Source organism: Salmo salar, chromosome ssa10 (genome assembly GCF_905237065.1).
Source record: "Salmo salar chromosome ssa10, Ssal_v3.1, whole genome shotgun sequence".
In the NCBI taxonomy this organism is placed as follows: domain Eukaryota; kingdom Metazoa; phylum Chordata; class Actinopteri; order Salmoniformes; family Salmonidae; genus Salmo; species Salmo salar.
This window is the reverse complement of record NC_059451.1, coordinates 110,180,939-110,201,936: the sequence shown is the minus strand read 5'-3', so window position 1 is coordinate 110,201,936 and position 20,998 is coordinate 110,180,939. Positions and strand designations below refer to the sequence as shown.

Here is a 20,998-nt window from a genome sequence, read left to right as displayed (position 1 = left end):
TGTAGCAGATGCGAGCTTCAACTGGAAGCCAGTGGAGAGAGCGGAGGAGCGGGGTGACGTGAGAGAACTTGGGAAGGTTGAACACCAGACGGGCTGCGGCATTCTGGATGAGTTGTAGGGGTTTGATGGCACAGGCAGGGAGCGCCGCCAACAGCGAATTGCAGTAATCCAGACGAGAGACGACAGGGTGTTGTCCAGGGTCACGCCAAGGCTCTTAGCACTCTGGGAGGAGGACACAATGGAGTTGTCAACCGTGATGGCGAGATCATGGAACGGGCAGTCCTTCCCCGGGAGGAAGAGCAGCGCCGTCTTGCCGAAGTTCAGCTCTTGGTGATGATCCGACATCCACACTGATATGTCTGCCAGACATGCAGAGATGCGATTCGCTCAGGTGAAAGTCACCCAGTCAACCAGTAAAATACTACTTGAGTAAAAGTCGGAAAGTATTTGGTTTTAAATATACTTAAGTATTAAAAGTAAATGTAATTGATAAAATGTGCTTAAGTATCAAAATAAAAAGTAAAATTATGAATCATTTCAAATTCCTTATACATCTAGACGTTCCGCTAGCGGAACACCTGCTCCAATATCCAATGATAGGCGTGGCGCAAATTACAAATTCCTCAAAAATACAAAAACTTCAATTTTTCAAACATATTTACATTTTAGTCATTTAGCAGACGCTCTTATCCAGAGCGACTTACAAATTGGTGCATTCACCTATAATATCCAGTGGAACAACCACTTTACAATAGTGCATCTAAATCTTTTAAGGGGGGGGTTAGAAGGATTACTTTATCCTATCCCAGGTATTCCTTGAAGAGGTGGGGTTTCAGGTGTCTCCGGAAGGTGGTGATTGACTCCGCTGTCCTGGCGTCGTGAGGGAGCTTGTTCCACCATTGGGGTGCCAGAGCAGCGAACAGTTTTGACTGGGCTGAGCGGGAACTGTGCTTCCTCAGAGGTAGGGAGGCGAGCAGGCCAGAGGTGGATGAACGGAGTGCCCTTGTTTGGGTGTAGGGCCTGATCAGAGCCTGAAGGTACGGAGGTGCCGTTCCCCTCACAGCTCCGTAGGCAAGCACCATGGTCTTGTAGCGGATGCGAGCTTCGACTGGAAGCCAGTGGAGAGAGCGGAGGAGCGGGGTGACGTGAGAGAACTTGGGAAGGTTGAACACCAGACGGGCTGCGGCGTTCTGGATGAGTTGTAGGGGTTTAATGGCACAGGCAGGGAGCCCAGCCAACAGCGAGTTGCAGTAATCCAGACGGGAGATGACAAGTGCCTGGATTAGGACCTGCGCCGCTTCCTGTGTGAGGCAGGGTCGTACTCTGCGAATGTTGTAGAGCATGAACCTACAGGATCGGGTCACCGCCTTGATGACTATTTCACAGCATTTTAAAGACAAGACTCTCCTTTATCTAACCACACTGTCCGATTTCAAAAAGGCTTTACAGTGAAAGCAAAACATTAGATTATGTCAGCAGAGTACCAAGCCAGAAATAATCAGACACCCATTTTTCAAGCGAGCATATAATGTCACAAAAACCCAGAAGACAGCTAAATGCAGCACTCACCTTTGATGATCTTCATCAGATGACAACCCTAGGACATTATGTTATACAATACATGCATGTTTTGTTCAATCAAGTTCATATTTATATCAAAAAACAGCTTTTTACATTAGCATGTGACGTTCAGAACTAGCATACCCCCGCAAACTTCCGGAGGAATTTGCTAACAATTTACTAAATTACTCACGATAAACATTCACAAAAAGCATAACAATTATTTTAAGAATTATAGATACAGAACTCCTCTATGCACTCGATATGTCCGATTTTAAAATAGCTTTTTGGTGAAAGCACATTTTGCAATATTCTAAGTACATTGCCCAGCCATCACGGGCTAGCTATTTAGACACCCGGCAAGTTTAGCACTCACCAATATCAGATTTACTATTATAAAAGTTTGATTACCTTTTGTTGTCTTCGTCAGAATGCACTCCCAGGACTGCTACTTCAATAACAAATGTTGGTTTGGTCCAAAATAATCCATCGTTAAATCCAAACAGCGGCGTTTTGTTCGTGCGTTCCAGACACTATCTGAAAGGGTAAATAAGGGTCGCGCGCATGGCGCAATTCGTGACAAAAAAAATCTAAATATTCCATTACCGTACTTCGAAGCATGTCAACCGCTGTTTAAAATCCATTTTTATGCCATTTTTCTCGTAAAAAAGCGATAATATTCCGACCGGGAATGTCCATTTAGCTAAACAGAGGAAAGTAAACAAAGCTTTCGGTCGATGAGGGCACGAGCCTGAGTCTCACAGTACTGTAACCAGCCACTACCCAAACGCGCTACTTTTTTTCAGCCAGAGCCTGCAAAGCCACGATTCAGCTTTTTACCGCCTTCTGAGACCCTATGGCAGCCGTAGGAAGTGTCACGGGAGAGCTAAGATCCTCACTCTTCAATAAACAGAGACAAGAAGAACGACACCTTGTCAGACAGGCCACTTCCTGCATGAAATCTTCTCAGGTTTTTGCCTGCCATATGAGTTCTGTTATACTCACAGACACCATTCAAACAGTTTTAGAATCTTTGGAGTGTTTTCTATCCAAAGCCAATAATTATATGCATATTCTAGTTACTGGGCAGGAGTAGTAACCAGATTAAATCGGGTACGTTTTTTTATCCAGCCGTGAAAATACTGCCCCCTAGCCATAACAGGTTAAGCAAACCGGACGGCACCATTACCTTGTTTTTTTATATTTACAGATAGTACTTTAAAGTATTTTACCTTTACACCACTGGCGAAAGGTAGCCTAGTAGTTTAGAGCTTAGGACAAGTAACTGAAATGTTCCGGGTTCGAATCTTTGAGATTACTACGTGAAAAATCTGTAGATGTCCCCTTGAGAAATGCACTTAACCCTAATTGCTCCTGTAAGTCGTTCTGGATAAGAGTCCCTGCTAAAAAGTCAAAACATCTGGATGTGCTTTCATGTTATTCTATTCTATTCTAGTTATTCTATTCTATTCTATTTTAGTTATTATATTCTAGTCATTATATTATACTGTATTCTATTGTAGTTATTATATTCTATTCTATTCTAGTCATTATATTATACTGTATTATATTCTAGTCATTATATTATACTGTATTATATTCTAGTCATTATATTATACTGTATTATATTCTAGTCATTATATTATACTGTATTATATTCTAGTCATTATATTCTATTCTAGTTATTCTATTCTAGTTATTCTGTTCTATTCTATTCTAGTTATTCTATTATATTCTATTCTAGTTATTCTATTATATTATATTCTATTCTAGTTATTCTATTCTATTCTAGTTATTCTGTTCTATTCTATTCTAGTTATTCTATTATATTCTATTCTATTCTAGTTATTCTATTCTATTCTAGTTATTCTATTCTATTCTAGCCATTATATTATATTGTATTAAATTCTATGATAATATATTATATCCATAGTCTCCACTCAGTATAGTGTTAATGATGACTGTTTGTTGTGTACATTGGTTGAATGGTTAGGACTATCTCTCTGTATTCACAGTTTAAATCCCAAGAGACCAAGAGACCTAAAGGAAGCCTTCAACACTGCATCCCTTCATCCAGTCATGGTAAACAACCTGTCTGTTTGTCTATTGCGACAGCTGTAGACACAGCCAACTTCTGGTTGTTGTTTCTATCAGTGTAAAGGTCAAGGTCCAATCCAGAGCTTCAACCTTAGAACACTATTTTTTTTATTTACATTTTATTTAACCTTTATTTAACTAGGCAAGTCAGTTAAGAAATTATTACTATTTACAATGACGGCCTTGTTCAGGGGCAGAACGACAGATTTTTACCTATAGTTGGGTCTATGGTTAGGTTCCTCTATACCAGCCTCTCAGTACCTATAGTTGGGTCTATGGTTAGGTTCCTCTATACCAGCCTCTCAGTACCTATAGTTGGGTCTATGGTTAGGTTCCTCTATACCAGCCTCTCAGTACCTATAGTTGGGTCTATGGTTAGGTTCCTCTATACCAGCCTCTCAGTACCTATAGTTGGGACTCTGGTTAGGTTCCTCTATACCAGCCTCTCAGTACCTATAGTTGGGTCTATGGTTAGGTTCCTCTATACCAGCCTCTCAGTACCTATAGTTGGGTCTATGGTTAGGTTCCTCTATCCCAGCCTCTCAGTACCTATAGTTGGGTCTCTGGTCAGGTTCCTCTATACCAGCCTCTCAGTACCTATAGTTGGGTCTATGGTTAGGTTCCTCTATACCAGCCTCTCAGTACCTATAGTTGGGTCTATGGTTAGGTTCCTCTATACCAGCCTCTCAGTACCTATAGTTGGGACTATGGTTAGGTTCCTCAATACCAGCCTCTCAGTACCTATAGTTGGGTCTATGGTTAGGTTCCTCTATACCAGCCTCTCAGTACCTATAGTTGGGTCTATGGTTAGGTTCCTCTATACCAGCCTCTCTGGTCCCGATAAACTAATTGACCAGATGTTAAAAAATCCTCAATGAATCCAGTCTTTTTCAGAAAGAGTAAAACGTCATGCATGTATGACTCTTTGATGACACAGTGTTTCATTTTACATTTACATTTTAGTCATTTAGCAGACACTCTTATCCAGAGTGACTTACAGTAGTGAATGCATACATTTCATTTCATTTCATGCATTTGTTTTTGTACTGGCCCCCCGTGGGAATCGAACCCACAACCCTGGCGTTGCACACACCATGCTCTACCAACTGAGTCACAGGGAAGACCAATTCAGAACAATAAAGCAAGTTTATTCAAAATTCCAGAAACAGGCATAAACAATCCCAGATCAATCAATCAATACCAAATCAATATCACCAATCAATGATAAGCGAACATCAACAGTAAATAAAATTGATCGACCCCGTCACAGCCCTTAACTCAACCATTGTGGGGATGCCAATACAATATTTATTGTCTATTACAATTTTATGTGAAGCACAATTGTTAATAACAAGAAAAACAGTTTCTTACATTCTACAACTTTATAAATGTTTTTTATTTGGCTCTCAGGATGATCAGTCCCTCAGATGGCATCTAAAACGTTACTTTAACACATTTCTATCAATGGGGTAAACTTAAGGAATCCTCCTAGAATTTTACTTTAAAATCAAAATATATTTTAAGCTAAAAAACTAGAGCAAAAATCTTCTTCCAGCAGTCAACAGATTCTTCTAGGAACCTCAAAGAGAGTCGTACCCCAAAATTGCCCCCTTTATACCCTCCATTTTCCTTTCTGCTAACTCATTGTGGCCTACACCTACTGATGACACATTCAGTGGTTAACGCCTACCGACGACACATTCAGTGGTTAACACCTACCGACGACACATTCAGTGGTTAACACCTACTGATGACACATTCAGTGGTTAACACCTACCGACGACACATTCAGTGGTTAACACCTACCGACGACACATTCAGTGGTTAACACCTACCGACGACACATTCAGTGGTTAACACCTACTGACGACACATTCGGTGGTTAACACCTACTGACGACACATTCAGTGGTTAACACCTACTGACGACACATTCAGTGGTTAACACCTACTGATGACACATTCAGTGGTTAACACCTACTGACGACACATTCAGTGGTTAACACCTACTGAAGATGACACATTCAGTGGTTAACACCTACTGAAGATGACACATTCAGTGGTTAACACCTACTGATGATGACACATTCAGTGGTTAACACCTACTGATGACACATTCAGTGGTTAACACCTACTGAAGATGACACATTCAGTGGTTAACACCTACTGACGACACATTCAGTGGTTAACACCTACTGATGACACATTCAGTGGTTAACACCTACTGATGACACATTCAGTGGTTAACACCTACTGACGACACATTCAGTGGTTAACACCTACCGATGACCCATTCAGTGGTTAACGCCTACCGATGACACATTCAGTGGTTAACACCTACCGATGACACATTCAGTGGTTAACACCTACTGATGACACATTCAGTGGTTAACACCTACTGACGACACATTCAGTGGTTAACGCCTACTGACGACACATTCAGTGGTTAACACCTACTGATGACACATTCAGTGGTTAACACCTACTGATGACACATTCAGTGGTTAAAGGACAGACGTTCCGCAGCCGGAACGCCTCACCAATATCCAATGGTAGAACGTGGCGCCAAATACAAATACCTAAAAAATGCTATAACTTCAATTTCTCAAACATATGACTATTTTACACCATTTTAAGAGTGTGCTCCTAATCTCAGCTCATTACCTGTATAAAAGACACCTGGGAGCCAGAAATCTTTCTGATTGAGAGGGGGTCAAATACGTATTTCCCTCATGAAAATGCAAATCAATTTATAACATTTTTGACATGCGTTTTCTGGATATTTTTGTTGTTATTCTGTCTCTCACTGTTCAAATAAACCTACCATTAAAATTATAGACTGATCCTTTCTTTATCAGTGGGCAAACATACAAAATCAGCATAGGATCAAATACTTTTTCCCCCACTGTAATTTGGGGTGGGCTGTTGTAACTTCAAGGGACATGTTCTGTGTTGGACTGTGATGTTCTGCCTCTCATAGACTCCTGTTATGTCTGCACCCTGATACAAGGCCATAGTGTTCTGGAACTGTTGCTGTATAAACAACTGTTGTGTAACAATATGATTGTATCATCACCTCCCACTATATCAGAGACATGGAACCATTTACTCTTCTAGTTCTCCCTGTGAAATCAGAGGTAGATCTCCCTGCAGCTGCTTGTATTAAGGATTGTTCTATTATACAGTTAAATAGTCTCAGCCTTCATCTTTGGATCAAATGTTTCATAACGTAGGGAATATGGGAACCATTTGGAACAGAGACAGTCATTCCCTTGAACATCTTTCTCTTCCTCATCTGGTTTCTTGAACAGCCCTTCACTCCTCCCCTCTTCCTCCCCTCCTCCCTTTTCATTCTATTCTATCAGCCACACCACTAGCTCACCTCCACACAATCCATTTACAAGTTAAAAACACACCTTGGAATAAATAACAAAGGAAAACTATTACTAGATGAAGTTTAGTGTTGTATTTTTTATTTCCCATCACCATAAATCATATTTAATCACTGAACAGTAGCAGACCTAACTTCATCTGTTCCTGACTCTGGATAGTGGATTAAAAAGACCATCAATCTCCAATGATATTAAAGTACTATTCTGAACATTACTGATATACTGAGTGGCAAGTCAAGATATCTGCTGGTTTTATTGTTTGGTCAATAACACCACCTGCTGGACAGGTTTAATGTTGCTGGACTGAGCAGTATGGGAGGATGAAAGATGACACATTTAGGGCCGGTTTCCTGGACATCTACATTGAACATGATTTTTAGTCCAGGACTAGGATTAATCTGTGTCTGGGAAACCAGACCATATACTTTAGTAGAAAGTAAGTGATTCCAGCTTGTAGTGGGCTGACTAGTCCTGAATTGTCATTTTGTTCCTGGACCATTTTCCATGCAGCTCCAGGTGACAGAGAACACATCAATTAGGGCCGAGCCTACAAGCTGATCAATGATACTGAGGAGAATTACATAGAGACAGAGAACCAACTGAGAAAACATATCAATGGTTCTGAATGACAACCAATATACATCAACACCATACATCGTCATTCATGGAAATGTACAAGATTAAAACATTGTATTATATCATATATGAATATCTTAAATCTCTTAATATCAAAGTGAAAGTATTGAATTTTGATACAGAACATCTGAAGATCAAATCAGTTAAATCATTGTAGATAAAACAGAGTACAATGAATCATCACATCTGGGGACCATCACCACCAGCATGACTAGTATCTATGTGGACCCTACTACAGTTTAACCAGCTCAGCTATAGACTACACCAGCATGACTAGTATCTATGTGGACCCTACTACAGTTTAACCAGCTCAGCTATAGACTACACCAGCATGACTAGTATCTATGTGGACCCAACTACAGTTCACATACTAGTATCTATTGGACCCACTACAGTTTAACCAGCTCAGCTATAGACTACACCAGCATGACTAGTATCTATGTGGACCCTACTACAGTTTAACCAGCTCACTATAGACTACACCAGCATGACTAGTATCTATGTGGACCCTACTACAGTTTAACCAGCTCAGCTATAGACTACACCAGCATGACTAGTATCTATGTGGACCCTACTACAGTTTAACCAGCTCAGCTATAGACTACACCAGCATGACTAGTATCTATGTGGACCCTACTACAGTTTAACCAGCTCAGCTATAGACTACACCAGCATGACTAGTATCTATGTGGACCCAACTACAGTTTAACCAGCTTAGCAGTACTATAAAAGAGACTAAACCCAGGATAGAGGGGCTGAGTGAATGTGGTCTGGACTCTGTGGAGGAGGGTCATTGTGTCAGAGACACTGTAGAAGGACAGAGTACCTGCCTTGTGATCCAGGTACACTCCTACTCTGGAGGACTGAGGGCCTGATACTTTAGTCACAACATTATTGTGTATGAAACAATAACCATCACTACAGCACTGTAAACTCCAAGACTTGTTATTGTGTCCAAATATATTACCTCTCTCTGTTCTGCTGATGTCTTTATATGAGACTGCTGTAACAACCAACTCCCCACTCCACTCCACCTCCCAGTAACAGCGTCCAGACAGACCCTTTCTACACAGAACCTGGTAATGGTTAGTGAATCTGTCTGGATGGTCAGGATATGGTTGGACTTGGCTTGTATAGGTCACCTTTCTGTTCCCTTTAGACAAAGAGAGGAGTGTGTATGCTGTGTTTGGGTCCAGTCTGAGCTGACAGGAATCTGGGAGAAGAGCAGAGACCAATGAGGGGAGTCAGAACAATAAGTTAAGTCAGATACTGTGTCTACCCTGTCTTTGATTAGAGCACAGCAGAGATCAAATCAGAGAAATATGAGGAGTCAGATAGATACCCAGTCTTTGATTAGATCTACTATTGCTATATATTTCTAGAGGGATTGTTAGGAGTGTCAGTAAAAAGAGACCGTTAGTTACTTCACAATAAAGAGACTCACATTGTAACAACTGTTCTCTGTTCTTGGGCTCTGGAGGCAGTACAACATCCACTAAATTCACTACAGACACACAAACACATTGACAGAGAGAGGGAATGTTATCATCATACCATATTCCACATGTATATGACTAGTAGGGAACTTTCAATGGTCTAAAGTTGATGTTATTATTGTTTTCAACACACCTGTAGTGGAGATCTTGGTCCATTCTCTTTTAAGGAAGTCTTCTAGTTTCACTCTCAGTTCAGACACAGTCTTACTCACATCTCCAAAGTACTGAAGAGGACGGACAACAATTCTGGGTAAGTCTGAAGATACACTGATACTGGAGAGAGACTGATAACTCTGGAGAGAGAAAGAGAGAGAGAGAAAGAGAGAGAGAGAGACAGGGGGAAAGAGAGAGCGAGAGGGGCAGAGAGAGAGAGAGAGAGAGAGGGACAGAGAGAGAAACAGAGAGGGAGAGGTACAGAGAGAGAGCGAGAGAGAGAGAGGGACAGAGAGAGAGAGAGGGACAGAGAGATAGAGAGAGAGAGAGTGAGAGAGAGGGAGAAGGACAGAGAGAGATTAAGAGGGAGAGAGGGAGAGAGAGACAGAGAGAGAGGGACAGAGCGAGCGAGAGAGAGAGACAGAGAGAGAGAGAGAGAGAGACAGAGAGAGAGACAGAGAGAGAGAGTCAGAGAGAGAGACAGAGAGAGAGGGACAGAGCGAGAGAGAGGGACGGACAGAGAGAGAGAGGGACGGACAGGGAGAGAGAGAGAGAGAGTGAGAGGACAACATAATGATTGAGATGAATAGTTTCACGTTAAGTTAATTTCATATCACATGTAACAAGGCAGTTTAGTTACCTGGAGGAAATGGATGTGATCCTCTGTGTGTGAGAGCTGCTCCAGCTCAGTGCTTCTCTTCCTCAGCTCAGCTATCTCCTGCTTCAGTTGCTCCAGGAGTCCTTTAGCTTGACTCACTTGAGCCTTCTCTTGGGCTCTGATCAGCTCCTTCACCTCAGAGCTCCTTCTCTCAATGGAGCGGATCAGCTCAGTAAAGATCTGATCACTGTCCTCCACTGCTGCCTGTGCAGAGCGCTGTTAAGAGAGAGAGAGAGACAGAGAGACAGAGAGAGAGAGAGAGAGAGAGAGACAGAGAGAGAGACAGTAGGTACAGTAGCCTCTGCACCTCATTGAGTCAGAATGCTGCCACCCTGCTCTCCATGTCCACCAGGCCTTGTCCCCCCCTCCTGGACAGGCAGGTACAGAACACCGCTTGGCCCTGCTCTACTCTCCTCCCTCCTGGTACCCCCTCTAGTAGCCTGCCCCGTAGCAGAGCTAGACCCAGCCTCTGCCCCCTGAGTCCTAGTAGGCTGGACAATAGAACGAGTCAAAACGGCCAAAGAACGTTGTCTGAGCTGGAACACTAGCGAGGCCATAGCAAATGAATTGAAACGAACCTTCACAGAGCCTCTTCTGACTGGAATGATCCTTAGAATTCCATTTCCCCTAAATGGCACCAAAAAATGTCTACCTTCTTATTTGACCACTAAAACCTGTTCTTAGGACCAAACTGAAAAATAACAACTGGTGTAGAAAGTAAACACCCGCACCTCGATTGTACCAAGTGTGTTTATGTCTGCGTTACCAGGAAGTAGGAAAAAACGGGCAACTTCTGACTATTTCTGGTCTAGTGATCGATGACAGCAGAGGACGCTGCCCAACCTTATGTCATTAGAAAGAGGAGATTCTCCTGATTAAAATGGTGTCCGACATGAAAACATCTAAATTTACACATTGTGAGATATTTAGTGAAATAAACAGAAAATCCATAACTAAGCTACTCAAACTTACATCATTAGAAATAATAGGTTATCCTGATTAAAATGGTGTAGAACTTCAAACCATTAAAATAAATACATCTATTGCAGATAATTGGAGAAATAAACATGTCCCTATTTCCCCAAAACAATGGCAGTCTGAAAGTTATAACAGCAGTCTTTTAATTAACCAGCTTACCATTTATCTACGACCATTTGACTTTGTGTTTAACATTTAGTGGTTTGTAATCTAGTGGTTAAGAACGTTGGGCAGTAACTGAAAGGTGGCTGGTTCCAATCCCCGAGCAGACTAGGTGAAAAATCTGTAAATCGCTTTTTTTTAGGCAGATTTGGGCTCTTAACCCTAGTGGCTCTGGATAAGAGTGTCTGCTAAATGACTCACATGTAAACGTGAACTAGACCTCTGTGAAAGGGCAACAGGTAGCCTAGTGGTTAGAGCGTTTGACCAGGCAGCAGGAAGCCTAGTGGTTAGAGCATTGGGCCGGGCAGCAGGTAGTCTAGTGGTAAGAGCTTTAGACCGGGCAGCAGGTAGTCTAGTGGTTAGAGTGTTTGGCCAGTTACCGAAAGGTTGCTGGATTGAATCCCCGAGCTGACAAGGTAAAAATATGTCGTTCTGCCCCTGAACAAGGCAGTTAACCTACTGTTCCCTGGTAGGCCATCATTGTAAATAAGAATTTGTTCTTAACTGACTTGCCTAGTTAAATAAGGGTTACATTTAAAATATAAAAAGCGTGGCATTAACTTTTCATTATTCACAGACAGACTCTCCTGAAAACTGTTCAGCAAAGCAAAGGCTCTTTTGAGAGCTACCAGATTTATATTAAAAAAGCTCATTTTCAGTGTCTGTGTCCAGTGTCTGTGTTTATATGTTAAGGGGGTTTTACTTTGGCAGATAATGTCCACCATTTACATATATATATTTATATATATTTAACTAAATGTATGATGTTTTTGGTTTATGTCAGTTTTATTATGCTATAGATGGATATTTTATGGTTGTTAGTGATAAAATGAACTATAACACTATATTTTGCAATTCTGAGTAATTACTACTTTAGTAAGAATATCCACTGTATTCAGTACTGCTGCAGTTGCTAAATAATTCCAATAGATGGCAGCATAAGACAGTTCAGATTAGTTTAGGTCAAGTACAAGTATCCAACTCAACAAGCCCCTCCAAAAGCTTGTTCCGTCTGCGAGCAGCGAGCACTCTGCCTTCTCCCACAAGAGAGGGGCATGTTGAGGTACATTTACTAACCGTGAGGGCTGCATGATGTCATTTATTGTCGGGCTGGAAGATGCATCGTCTATTCTATTCCGAGGCTGTTTACTCCCAATATGACATATTAACATGATGTTATAATGCATGTTTACTAGGGTTGAGGTCAGCACATCTGACTAGTGGTTATTTGACCAGGGTTCAATACCTGCTATAGTTAATATTGTTTTGATCTCCCAAAAGCAACACAGGACTAACAAGAGATACTGTATATAGCTAACTAAAGTCATGATTGACCATTTTAGAAAATCATGGGACATATACAGTGAGGGAAAAAAGTATTTGATCCCCTGCTGATTTTGTACGTTTGCCCACTGACAAAGAAATGATCAGTCTATAATTGTAATGGTAGGTTTATTTGAACAGTGAGAGACAGAATAACAACAAAAAAATCCAGAAAAACACATGTCAAAAATGTTATAAAATGATTTGCATTTTAATGAGGGAAATAAGTATTTGACCCCTCTGCAAAACATGACTTAGTACTTGTTGGCAAAACCCTTGTTGGCAATCACAGAGGTCAGATGTTTCTTGTAGTTGGCCACCAGGTTTGCACACATCTCAGGAGGGATTTTGTCCCACTCCTCTTTGCAGATCTTCTCCAAGTCATTAAGGTTTCGAGGCTGACGTTTGGCAACTCGAACCTTCAGCTCCCTCCATTGATTTTCTATGGGATTAAGGTCTGGAGACTGGCTAGGTCACTCCAGGACCTTAATGTGCTTCTTCTTGAGCCACTCCTTTGTTGCCTTGGCCATATGTTTTTGGTCATTGTCATGGTGGAATACCCATCCACGACCCATTTTCATTGCCCTGGCTGAGGGAAGGAGGTTCTCACCCAAGATTTGAAGGTACATGGCACCGTCCATCGTCCCTTTGATGCAGTGAAGTTGTCCTGTCCCCTTAGCAGAAAAACACCCCCAAAGCATAATGTTTCCACCTCCATGTCTGACGGTGGGGATGGTGTTCTTGGGGTCATAGGCAGCATTCCTCCTCCTTCAAACAGGGCGAGTTGAGTTGATGCCAAAGAGCTCAATTTTGGTCTCATCTGACCACAACACTTTCACCCAGTTGTCCTCTGAATCATTCAGATGTTCATTGGCAAACTTCAGACCGGCATGTATATGTTCTAAATTGAGCAGGGGGACCTTGCGGGCGCTGCAGGATTTCAGTCCTTCATGGTGTAGTGTGTTACCAATTGTTTTCTTGGTGACTATGGTCCCAGCTGCCTTGAGATCATTGACAAGATCCTCCCGTGTAGTTCTGGGCTGATTCCTCACCGTTCTCATGATCATTGCAACTCCACGAGGTGTGATCTTGCATGGAGCCCCAGGCCGAGGGAGATTGACAGTTCTTTTGTGTTTCTTCCATTTGCGAATAATCGCACCAACTGTTGTCACCTTCTCAGCAAGCTGCTTGGCGATGGTCTTGTAGCCCATTCCAGCCTTGTGTAGGTCTACAATCTTGTCCCTGACATCCTTGGAGAGCTCTTTGGTCTTGGCCATGGTGGAGAGTTTGGAATCTGATTGATTGATTGCTTCTGTGGACAGGTGTCTTTTTTACAGGTAACAAGCTGCGGTTAGGAGCACTCCCTTTAAGAGTGTGCTCCTAATCTCAGCTCGTTACCTGTATAAAAGACACCTGGGAGCCAGAAATCTTTCTGATTGAGAGGGGGTCCAATACTTATTTACCTCATTAAAATTCAAATTAATTTATAACATTTTTGACATGAGTTTTTCTGGATTGTTTTGTTGTTATTCTGTCTCTCACTATTCAAATAAACCTACCATTAAAATTATAGACGGATCATTTCTTTGTCAGTGGGCAAACGTACAAAATCAGCAGGGGATTAAATTATTTTTTCCCTCACTGTAGTCTTTGGTTGCATGCTATTTTATGTCAATCTTATTGCTACTTGTAGCCTATAACTGATGCTTCGTGGTCTTATGCTGCCATCTATTGGAAATATTTACCAATTAAAAGTTATTAATTCACTTAAAGACATTAGTGAGGCAGCTGAGAAATAAAGTGTATTTAATTCGAGAGATCAGTCTCAAACCTGCCCCACCTATCCCACGCCAATTGCTGGACTTTCACATAGAGGTTACTATGTCACCCAGTTCAAACCACATTTAACATATAAAACAAATGAGTCCTGTTTATCAAGTGTTCTGCCTTGCAATAATAAATATAATAAAATAACTAATAAAAAGCAAATGCTTACATAGGTTTTATTTAAAAAATAATAAATGCTATTTAGTACTAAAATGGTATTTACTAAAATAATATTATTACTAAAATAGTTGTAGGCCACCCAACCCTAGAATTAGGGTTCAGGCTAAAATAGGTTATACCTACAGTTAGAGTTTCTGTACAGCACTTGTGACAGTGTTCAATACAACTAATAGGAGTTGGCAGGGTGAAACATGACCTAAAATAAGACCGTTTTTTTCAATACAACTAATAGGAGCTGGCAGGGTGAAACATGACCTAAAATAAGACCTGTTTTTTCAATACAACTAATAGGAGCCGGCAGGGTGAAACATGACCTAAAATAAGACCTGTTTTTTCAATACAATTAATAGGAGCTGGCAGGGTGAAACATGTCCTAAAATAAGACCTGTTTTTTTCAATACAACTAATAGGAGCTGGCAGGGTGAAACATGTCCTAAAATAAGACCTGTTTTTTTCAATACAACTAATAGGAGCTGGCAGGGTGAAACATGACCTAAAATAAGGCCTGTTTTTTCAATACAACTAATAGGAGCTGGCAGGGAGAAACATGACCTAAAATAAGACCTGTTTGTTCAATACAACTAATAGGAGCTGGCAGGGTGAAACATGACCTAAAATAAGACCTGTTTTTTCAATACAACTAATAGGAGCTGGAAGGGTGAAACATGACCTAAAATAAGACCTGTTTTTTCAATACAACTAATAGGAGCTGGAAGGGTGAAACATGAACTAAAATACGCCCCGCTTTTTCGCGTTTACTTCAAAACTACGCCAAACAGCTGCGACATATGGTAATATTATATATCTGGGCTCCTTGGCGGATGCAATGAACGAGTTTTATCAGTAAATTTGGTTAAAAATGTAGTGTCCAGCCTAGTCCTAGCCCCCGCTGCTGGCTGGTCGCGCTTGTCTGCCCTAAACAAACCCTGTGTACCACCCCTCCCCTGTTTAACCTTGAATTTAGTTAAGAAACAAACACTAGTCTACGAAAAGAGACACCCAGCCGAGAGCCACGAAACGAAAGCCACTTGTAAATTGACCAAAACGAACCAACTCTTTACGGATCTGTTCGGTCGTAATAAATGGAGGCAGATTAGACACCACTACTCTTGTCGAAATCAGCACCAACACCCCCCTCACATAAATCATACTGGTAACTAGCCAGGCAACAAGACTCACCTTTTACATTACCACAACCACCGTCTTATTCATTCTGGATACAGAGTGTATATGTTCCTCTCCCACCTGTTCACCGACCATGATCAATAATTCCTCCACACCATTCTCCAGAATGCACCTGAAGAGACAGCGTTTCTTCTCCACTCGGTTGAGGACATCACACCTCCCAAACAAACTACCCTACTCCCCCCTCAACTCTAACCGATAAACAGTGGAAACTAATATATAAACCCTTAACAACTACAAAATACATTTGGAAAATACGCAAAAAGAATAGTAGCCCTCCTCAGGAACCACAAAACCCTCACACAACACCTTCTTCTTTTATGATATAATGGCGGCCCGCAAACCAACGTTAAAGGTGCATGGCGCCACCTACTGTGCTGGAGTGTGTTCAATCACGGTTTACACTATTTCTAAATCCTCCTACCTAACTCAGTACTTCTGAGAAAATAAAAAAGAGTCCTACTAACTTCTAATAGACCCTCCCCCATCCCCCAAATCCCTTCCAACCCCCCCCCCAACCCCATCCAACCTCAATGACCCTACCCTTCAATCTTTCCCTCTCTTCAACATCCTTACAACAATATAACAACACATGGTCCACCGTTTCATTGACAATACCCTCTAGACACAAACCATTCACATGCTGCCAACCAGATGTAAGGACCAGTTCAATGTACAATGTCCTAGGCACAATCGATTAAACACCACCTCTTCCTTCCTAATCTGACCTTTGAACCTTGGTCCACCGACCTTTAGAGGACATATAAATGTGCCCTTGTGCCCAGAGTCCCCATCTCTTCTGCCACACATCTATCAAAATGTCTCTGATCTTACATTTGTCCTCACCTCTACCCAGTGGAACATTAATATATATTATATCTTGTAGTAAAGCTCTTTTAGATAACTGGTCTACAATTTCATTCCCTTCCACACCTGAATGTGCTGGGACCCAGCAGAATCTCACTACTACACCCATTCTCTCATTTCTCCATAATAACATTGATACCTACAACTGTCCAACCAAAACCACTGTCTTGTCTACTAGTATATTCATAACAGTCATCTAGAACAGTAGCAGTGGGATGCTCAACCTCACAGCCTTGCAACCCAATAAGATAATGACAATTTATTATGCCGTATACCCAAAGGCATCTCACCTGCCTCCACTAGTAAGACACATACAGATGTTGATTTAAATGCACCAATACATATCCTTAAAGCTATATACTGGATTCTGTCCAGCTTAAGTCTTTGCTGCTGTTCCATAAACTATACACCCGTAATCAATTGTCGTCCTGATCAGAGCTCTATAAATATCCATCAACGATTGTCTGTCAGCACCCCATTCATAACCAGAGACCCACACAACCAACTACCACGAAAGTGATGGAATGAGAGAGAGAGACATCGTTACAACACTGTACATAGACATAATATAATGTTTCTTCTTCTTTGGAGTTTAACGGCGGTTGGCATCCAATATGTTGTATTATCGCCCCCAACTGGACTATAATATAAATCTATTTTACTTTGTGATACAAAATGTGAAAAGGGGAAATTATGATAATACTAAGTAACACCATGCCAACTAACCCTACAGTCATTAAAAACCCACTACCCCATTCCACTACTTTGACCCTATCTGCTCCTGCACCATGCCAATGACCTGGGAGGACGGGACACCACCACTCAACACACCCTGGAACTCTTCTGAAGTCAAATGTCATATGACCAAATACTTCTCTGCAGCTGCCACCACAACATCTATTGTCTGTGATTTACGTTCCATTTCTGAGGTACAGTTGATAACCATTGCTTTGAACTTTAAGAAGCCAACCTTACTTTAGCATACATCACTCGTTGGCCTATCTCTCTGTGCTGGAACAGACCTACTACTCACAGGGATCCTCAGGATTCCTCACCCTTGACCCATCCTCCTCTACTTTCTTCACTGCCTCAACATACGACACCTTCTGCACTACTCTGACTCTAGCCACCTCAACCTGCCTCTCTCTCACCAGACACTTCTGATCCCCAGCAGCATGGGCATCCCTACAGTTGACAAACAGAACTTTATCCACTGAAACTACACAATCCTCTATCCCATGACCTCCTGCACACTTCCCACATCGTGGAATCTCCCTCCTACAAACTGCTGCAACATGACCATAAACGTTGCACCTGAAACAGCTCAGTGGATTCAACACAAAGACTCTAACAGGATAACTGATATATCCCAACATGACTTTGTCGGGTAAAGACTCAAATGCTGACAGTGACTCCTCTGTTTCACCACGCTCACCACCTGGTCTGCTTCACACCAAACGGCGGGCATCACAAACACCAAGAGCCTTCAACTTCAATTGCTCCACCTCCACACTAACGCTACCCCAGAAATCACTCCTTTCAATGGTGCCCTGTTCCTAAGAGCAAAACAAGAAACAGATCTTGACCCAAGTTGCGTGACACGTAGCGACCACTCTCTCCGGTCAGAAGAAACACAAACAAATATCGATAGTCCCACCCACCGTGAAACCACTAAAAAACTCTGTTTTCCAATTGATTTATAACATTTGAAATGTCTCTATTCCATTGAAACTTTTTTGAGTGTAATGTTTACTGTTCATTTCTGTTCATTTGTAAACATATGATTCCCATGCCAATAAAGCCCTTTGAATTAAATTGAGAGAGAGAGAGTGCTCCATGTTAATGTATAGGGGACATGAGTCAGTCATGGTTACTCATGGTTATGTGATGAGGTAGCCCCGCCTGTGACTTCTAAATCAGTGTCGGCCCAATAGGGAATGTCCTCTTGGTGTAATGGTCAATATGTTGGTTTCTCCCGCGGTAGACCTGTGTTCATATCCTGTCAGTTACATTAAGCAGTCAAATCTCTGAAAGGAGTCCAGACAGCCTGTTCCCAACAGTGGGGTCAGTGGGATTGGAGAGGGGCCCCTCTCTCTCTCTCTGACTGGAGGAGAGAAGTGAAATGGTGTGTCTCCTCTGGTCAACAATACTCACCTTGAAAGACTCCACAGCCTGTTGGAGCTCCTTCAGCTCCTTCTCTCTCTCCTGGAATCTCTGCTGGACCTTCTGCTGACTCATCCCCAGCTGCCTCTGTGGAGAATCACTCTTCAATGAGCTATCAAGCTTTATTTGTCCAGTAGATCAATAGTATAGTAATGTGACATAGGACCCATAGAAGATAAGGATCAAAATATTGAGGAAGTGTCTGTCTGAAATTATATCATTATGTAGTCATGTGAATGATTATAGTTTTAACAGGGAGTTGATTGGGTGTTTGATAACGAATGATAATGGTGTTTGAAAATGAATGATAATGATGTTTGATAACTAATGATAATGATGTTTGACTTGTTGGATTCTAGCTAGAAATATACTTATTCATGTTACCATACTATAACGTATTTATGACTTTACATGTATAAGGAATGTATATGTTGGGGTCAATGAAGGGTGGATAGGAACTTGGTGTCTGGAAAGTTACTGAGAGAGACAAGGGGAAGTGCTGAAAAATTCTGTTCAAATATGTTATTGTTGAATATCAATGTTCCAAACGAGGGAGGGAAAGGGCAACTAGTTTCAGTCTCTGATAAGGCAGGCCAGCTGCAGAACTAGAGAGGAGCCAGGAATTCAACAGTCTAGTTAGTCTCTGATAAGGCAGGCCAGCTGCAGAACTAGGGAGGAGCCAGGAATTCGGCTTGAGTTCAAGTCAACAGACGAAGTGAGAAGAAACCTCTGGGAGGGGGGCCAGAGAGGCCCACCCCATCGACCCTCCTACTACAGTCTTGTCTCACACACATACACTTCCAAACCCACAAAGGTTTTAGCATCAGGCAGGGCCATGACTTCACCAGTGAGAGGAACCAATTCAGTTCCTGCCTATCAACAGAGATGTATTGGCTGTCTAGATGTGTAACAATTGACCCTGCCTAGTATGAGGTTATAAATATATGTTCTTGTGTCATCAAACATTGTCTTTGCAGCTGTATGACCCAGTGGGTGAATAAACTTGGTTTGAGTTTTCACTCTGTCTGTTCAGAACCTAACAGACTTTAGAAAATGGTGATACATTTGGATAATCTGGGATAACACATCTATTTACTCAAGGTTGTGTTCATATTTGTGGATCCATTTCATTTGAATGGTCTCATATTCAAACAGCCTCAGTTCCTACTGTATCTTTAACTCTTTGTTTATCAGACAGTCACCAACAAGTTGTTCTGGTCTTACCTGTTTCTCAGTCCTCTCTGCTGCAGCTGACACTGTATCATGGCCTTTATGTTCATCCATAACACACTGATAACAGATACACTGCTGATCGGTACGACAGTAAACCTCCAGCAGTTTGTCATGATGAGAGCAGATCTTCTCCTGTAGTTGTGCGGTGGCTTTGACCAGCTTGTGCTTCTTCAAAGCAGGAGATTCATAGTGAGATAGGAGGTGAGTCTCACAGTAAGAGGCCAGACACGGCAGACAGGACATGAGGGCTTTCCGCTTTCTGGTCCCAGTGCAGACATCACACGCCACATCTCCAGGTCCAGCACAGCACAGAGCAGGAGGGGGAGCAGCCTGGAGTCCTGTCTTCCTCAGTTTCTCCACCATCTCAGCCAACATGTTATCTTTCCTCAGATTAGGCCTTGGAGTGAAGGTCTCTGTGCACTGAGGACAGCTGTAGACCCCTTTCAGAACATCCTGATCCCAGCAGCCCTCAATACAGCTTCTACAGTAACTGTGTCCACAGGGGATGGTGACCGGTTCCTTCAGTAGATCCAGACAGACAGAACAACGGAACTGGTCCTGGTCCAGCAGAACTCCCTGCTGAGCCATTTGGACGGTTGTTCACTCTCACACAGACAGACGACACAGAGACTCAGATCAGTTTAGTTTTCACAGAAGAGAGTTTGTGGGAGGGGGAGGGATTTACTTGTTCTGCCAGATGGCTGGGGTTAGAGGGAAGGAGGGGTTAGAGGGAAGGAGGGGTTAGAGGGAGGGAACAAGGGAAGGAGGGGTGCAGGGAGGGAGAGAGAGAGATCTGCAGACAACGTCTAGAGCAGGGGTGTCAAACTCAAATACCCAGTGGGCCAAAATGTAAAACCTAAACAAAGTCGCGGGCCAACATTGAACAAATGAACCTTTTAATATGGACCCAAACAAGTTTTGCTTTAACATTGAATATGGAACAAGCATCGCTTATTACCATACAATATATAATTTAATAGTGGAGACATGCAAAATCGAATTTCAAATGAAAAAACACATCAATGGCATTCATTTATTAAATAAATAAAATGTAAATAAAAATCGTATGCCTCTTTTCTATTTGCAGCC

The 20,998-nt window shown here is 42.0% G+C and overlaps 1 protein-coding gene and 1 long non-coding RNA gene across 2 annotated transcripts; both read right to left on the bottom strand.

Annotated features, from left to right (window-relative positions):
- Nucleotides 1-4,784: 4,784 nt before the first annotated feature.
- LOC123724618 (uncharacterized) lies at nt 4,785-6,240 on the bottom strand. The gene is made up of 2 exons (XR_006757162.1): nt 5,431-6,240; nt 4,785-5,343 (listed from the first exon to the last, which is right to left on the bottom strand). It is a non-coding gene; the product is annotated as an uncharacterized lncRNA (long non-coding RNA).
- A 1,941-nt stretch (nt 6,241-8,181) lies between these two features.
- On the bottom strand, nt 8,182-20,512 carry LOC106561503 (tripartite motif-containing protein 16). Its single transcript, XM_045688412.1, has 6 exons — nt 19,901-20,512; nt 18,668-18,763; nt 9,974-10,207; nt 9,314-9,473; nt 9,129-9,188; nt 8,182-8,897 (listed from the first exon to the last, which is right to left on the bottom strand). Exons 1-6 carry the CDS (start codon nt 20,495-20,497, stop codon nt 8,383-8,385), a joined length of 1,662 nt encoding a protein of 553 aa, XP_045544368.1. The 5' UTR covers nt 20,498-20,512; the 3' UTR covers nt 8,182-8,382.
- Between the last annotated feature and the right edge of the window lie 486 nt (nt 20,513-20,998).

Excerpts from the sequence above, each read along its gene's own strand:
- LOC106561503 (XM_045688412.1), bottom strand. The coding sequence starts at position 20,497 with ATGGCTCAGCAGGGAGTTCTGCTGGACCAGGACCAGTTCCGTTGTTCT. Across the intron at positions 10,208-18,667 it reads AGGCTGTGGAGTCTTTCAAG|CGCTCTGCACAGGCAGCAGT; the intron begins GTGAGTATTGTT and ends CTCTCTTAACAG. Across the intron at positions 9,474-9,973 it reads ATCACATCCATTTCCTCCAG|AGTTATCAGTCTCTCTCCAG; the intron begins GTAACTAAACTG and ends TTCTCTCTCCAG.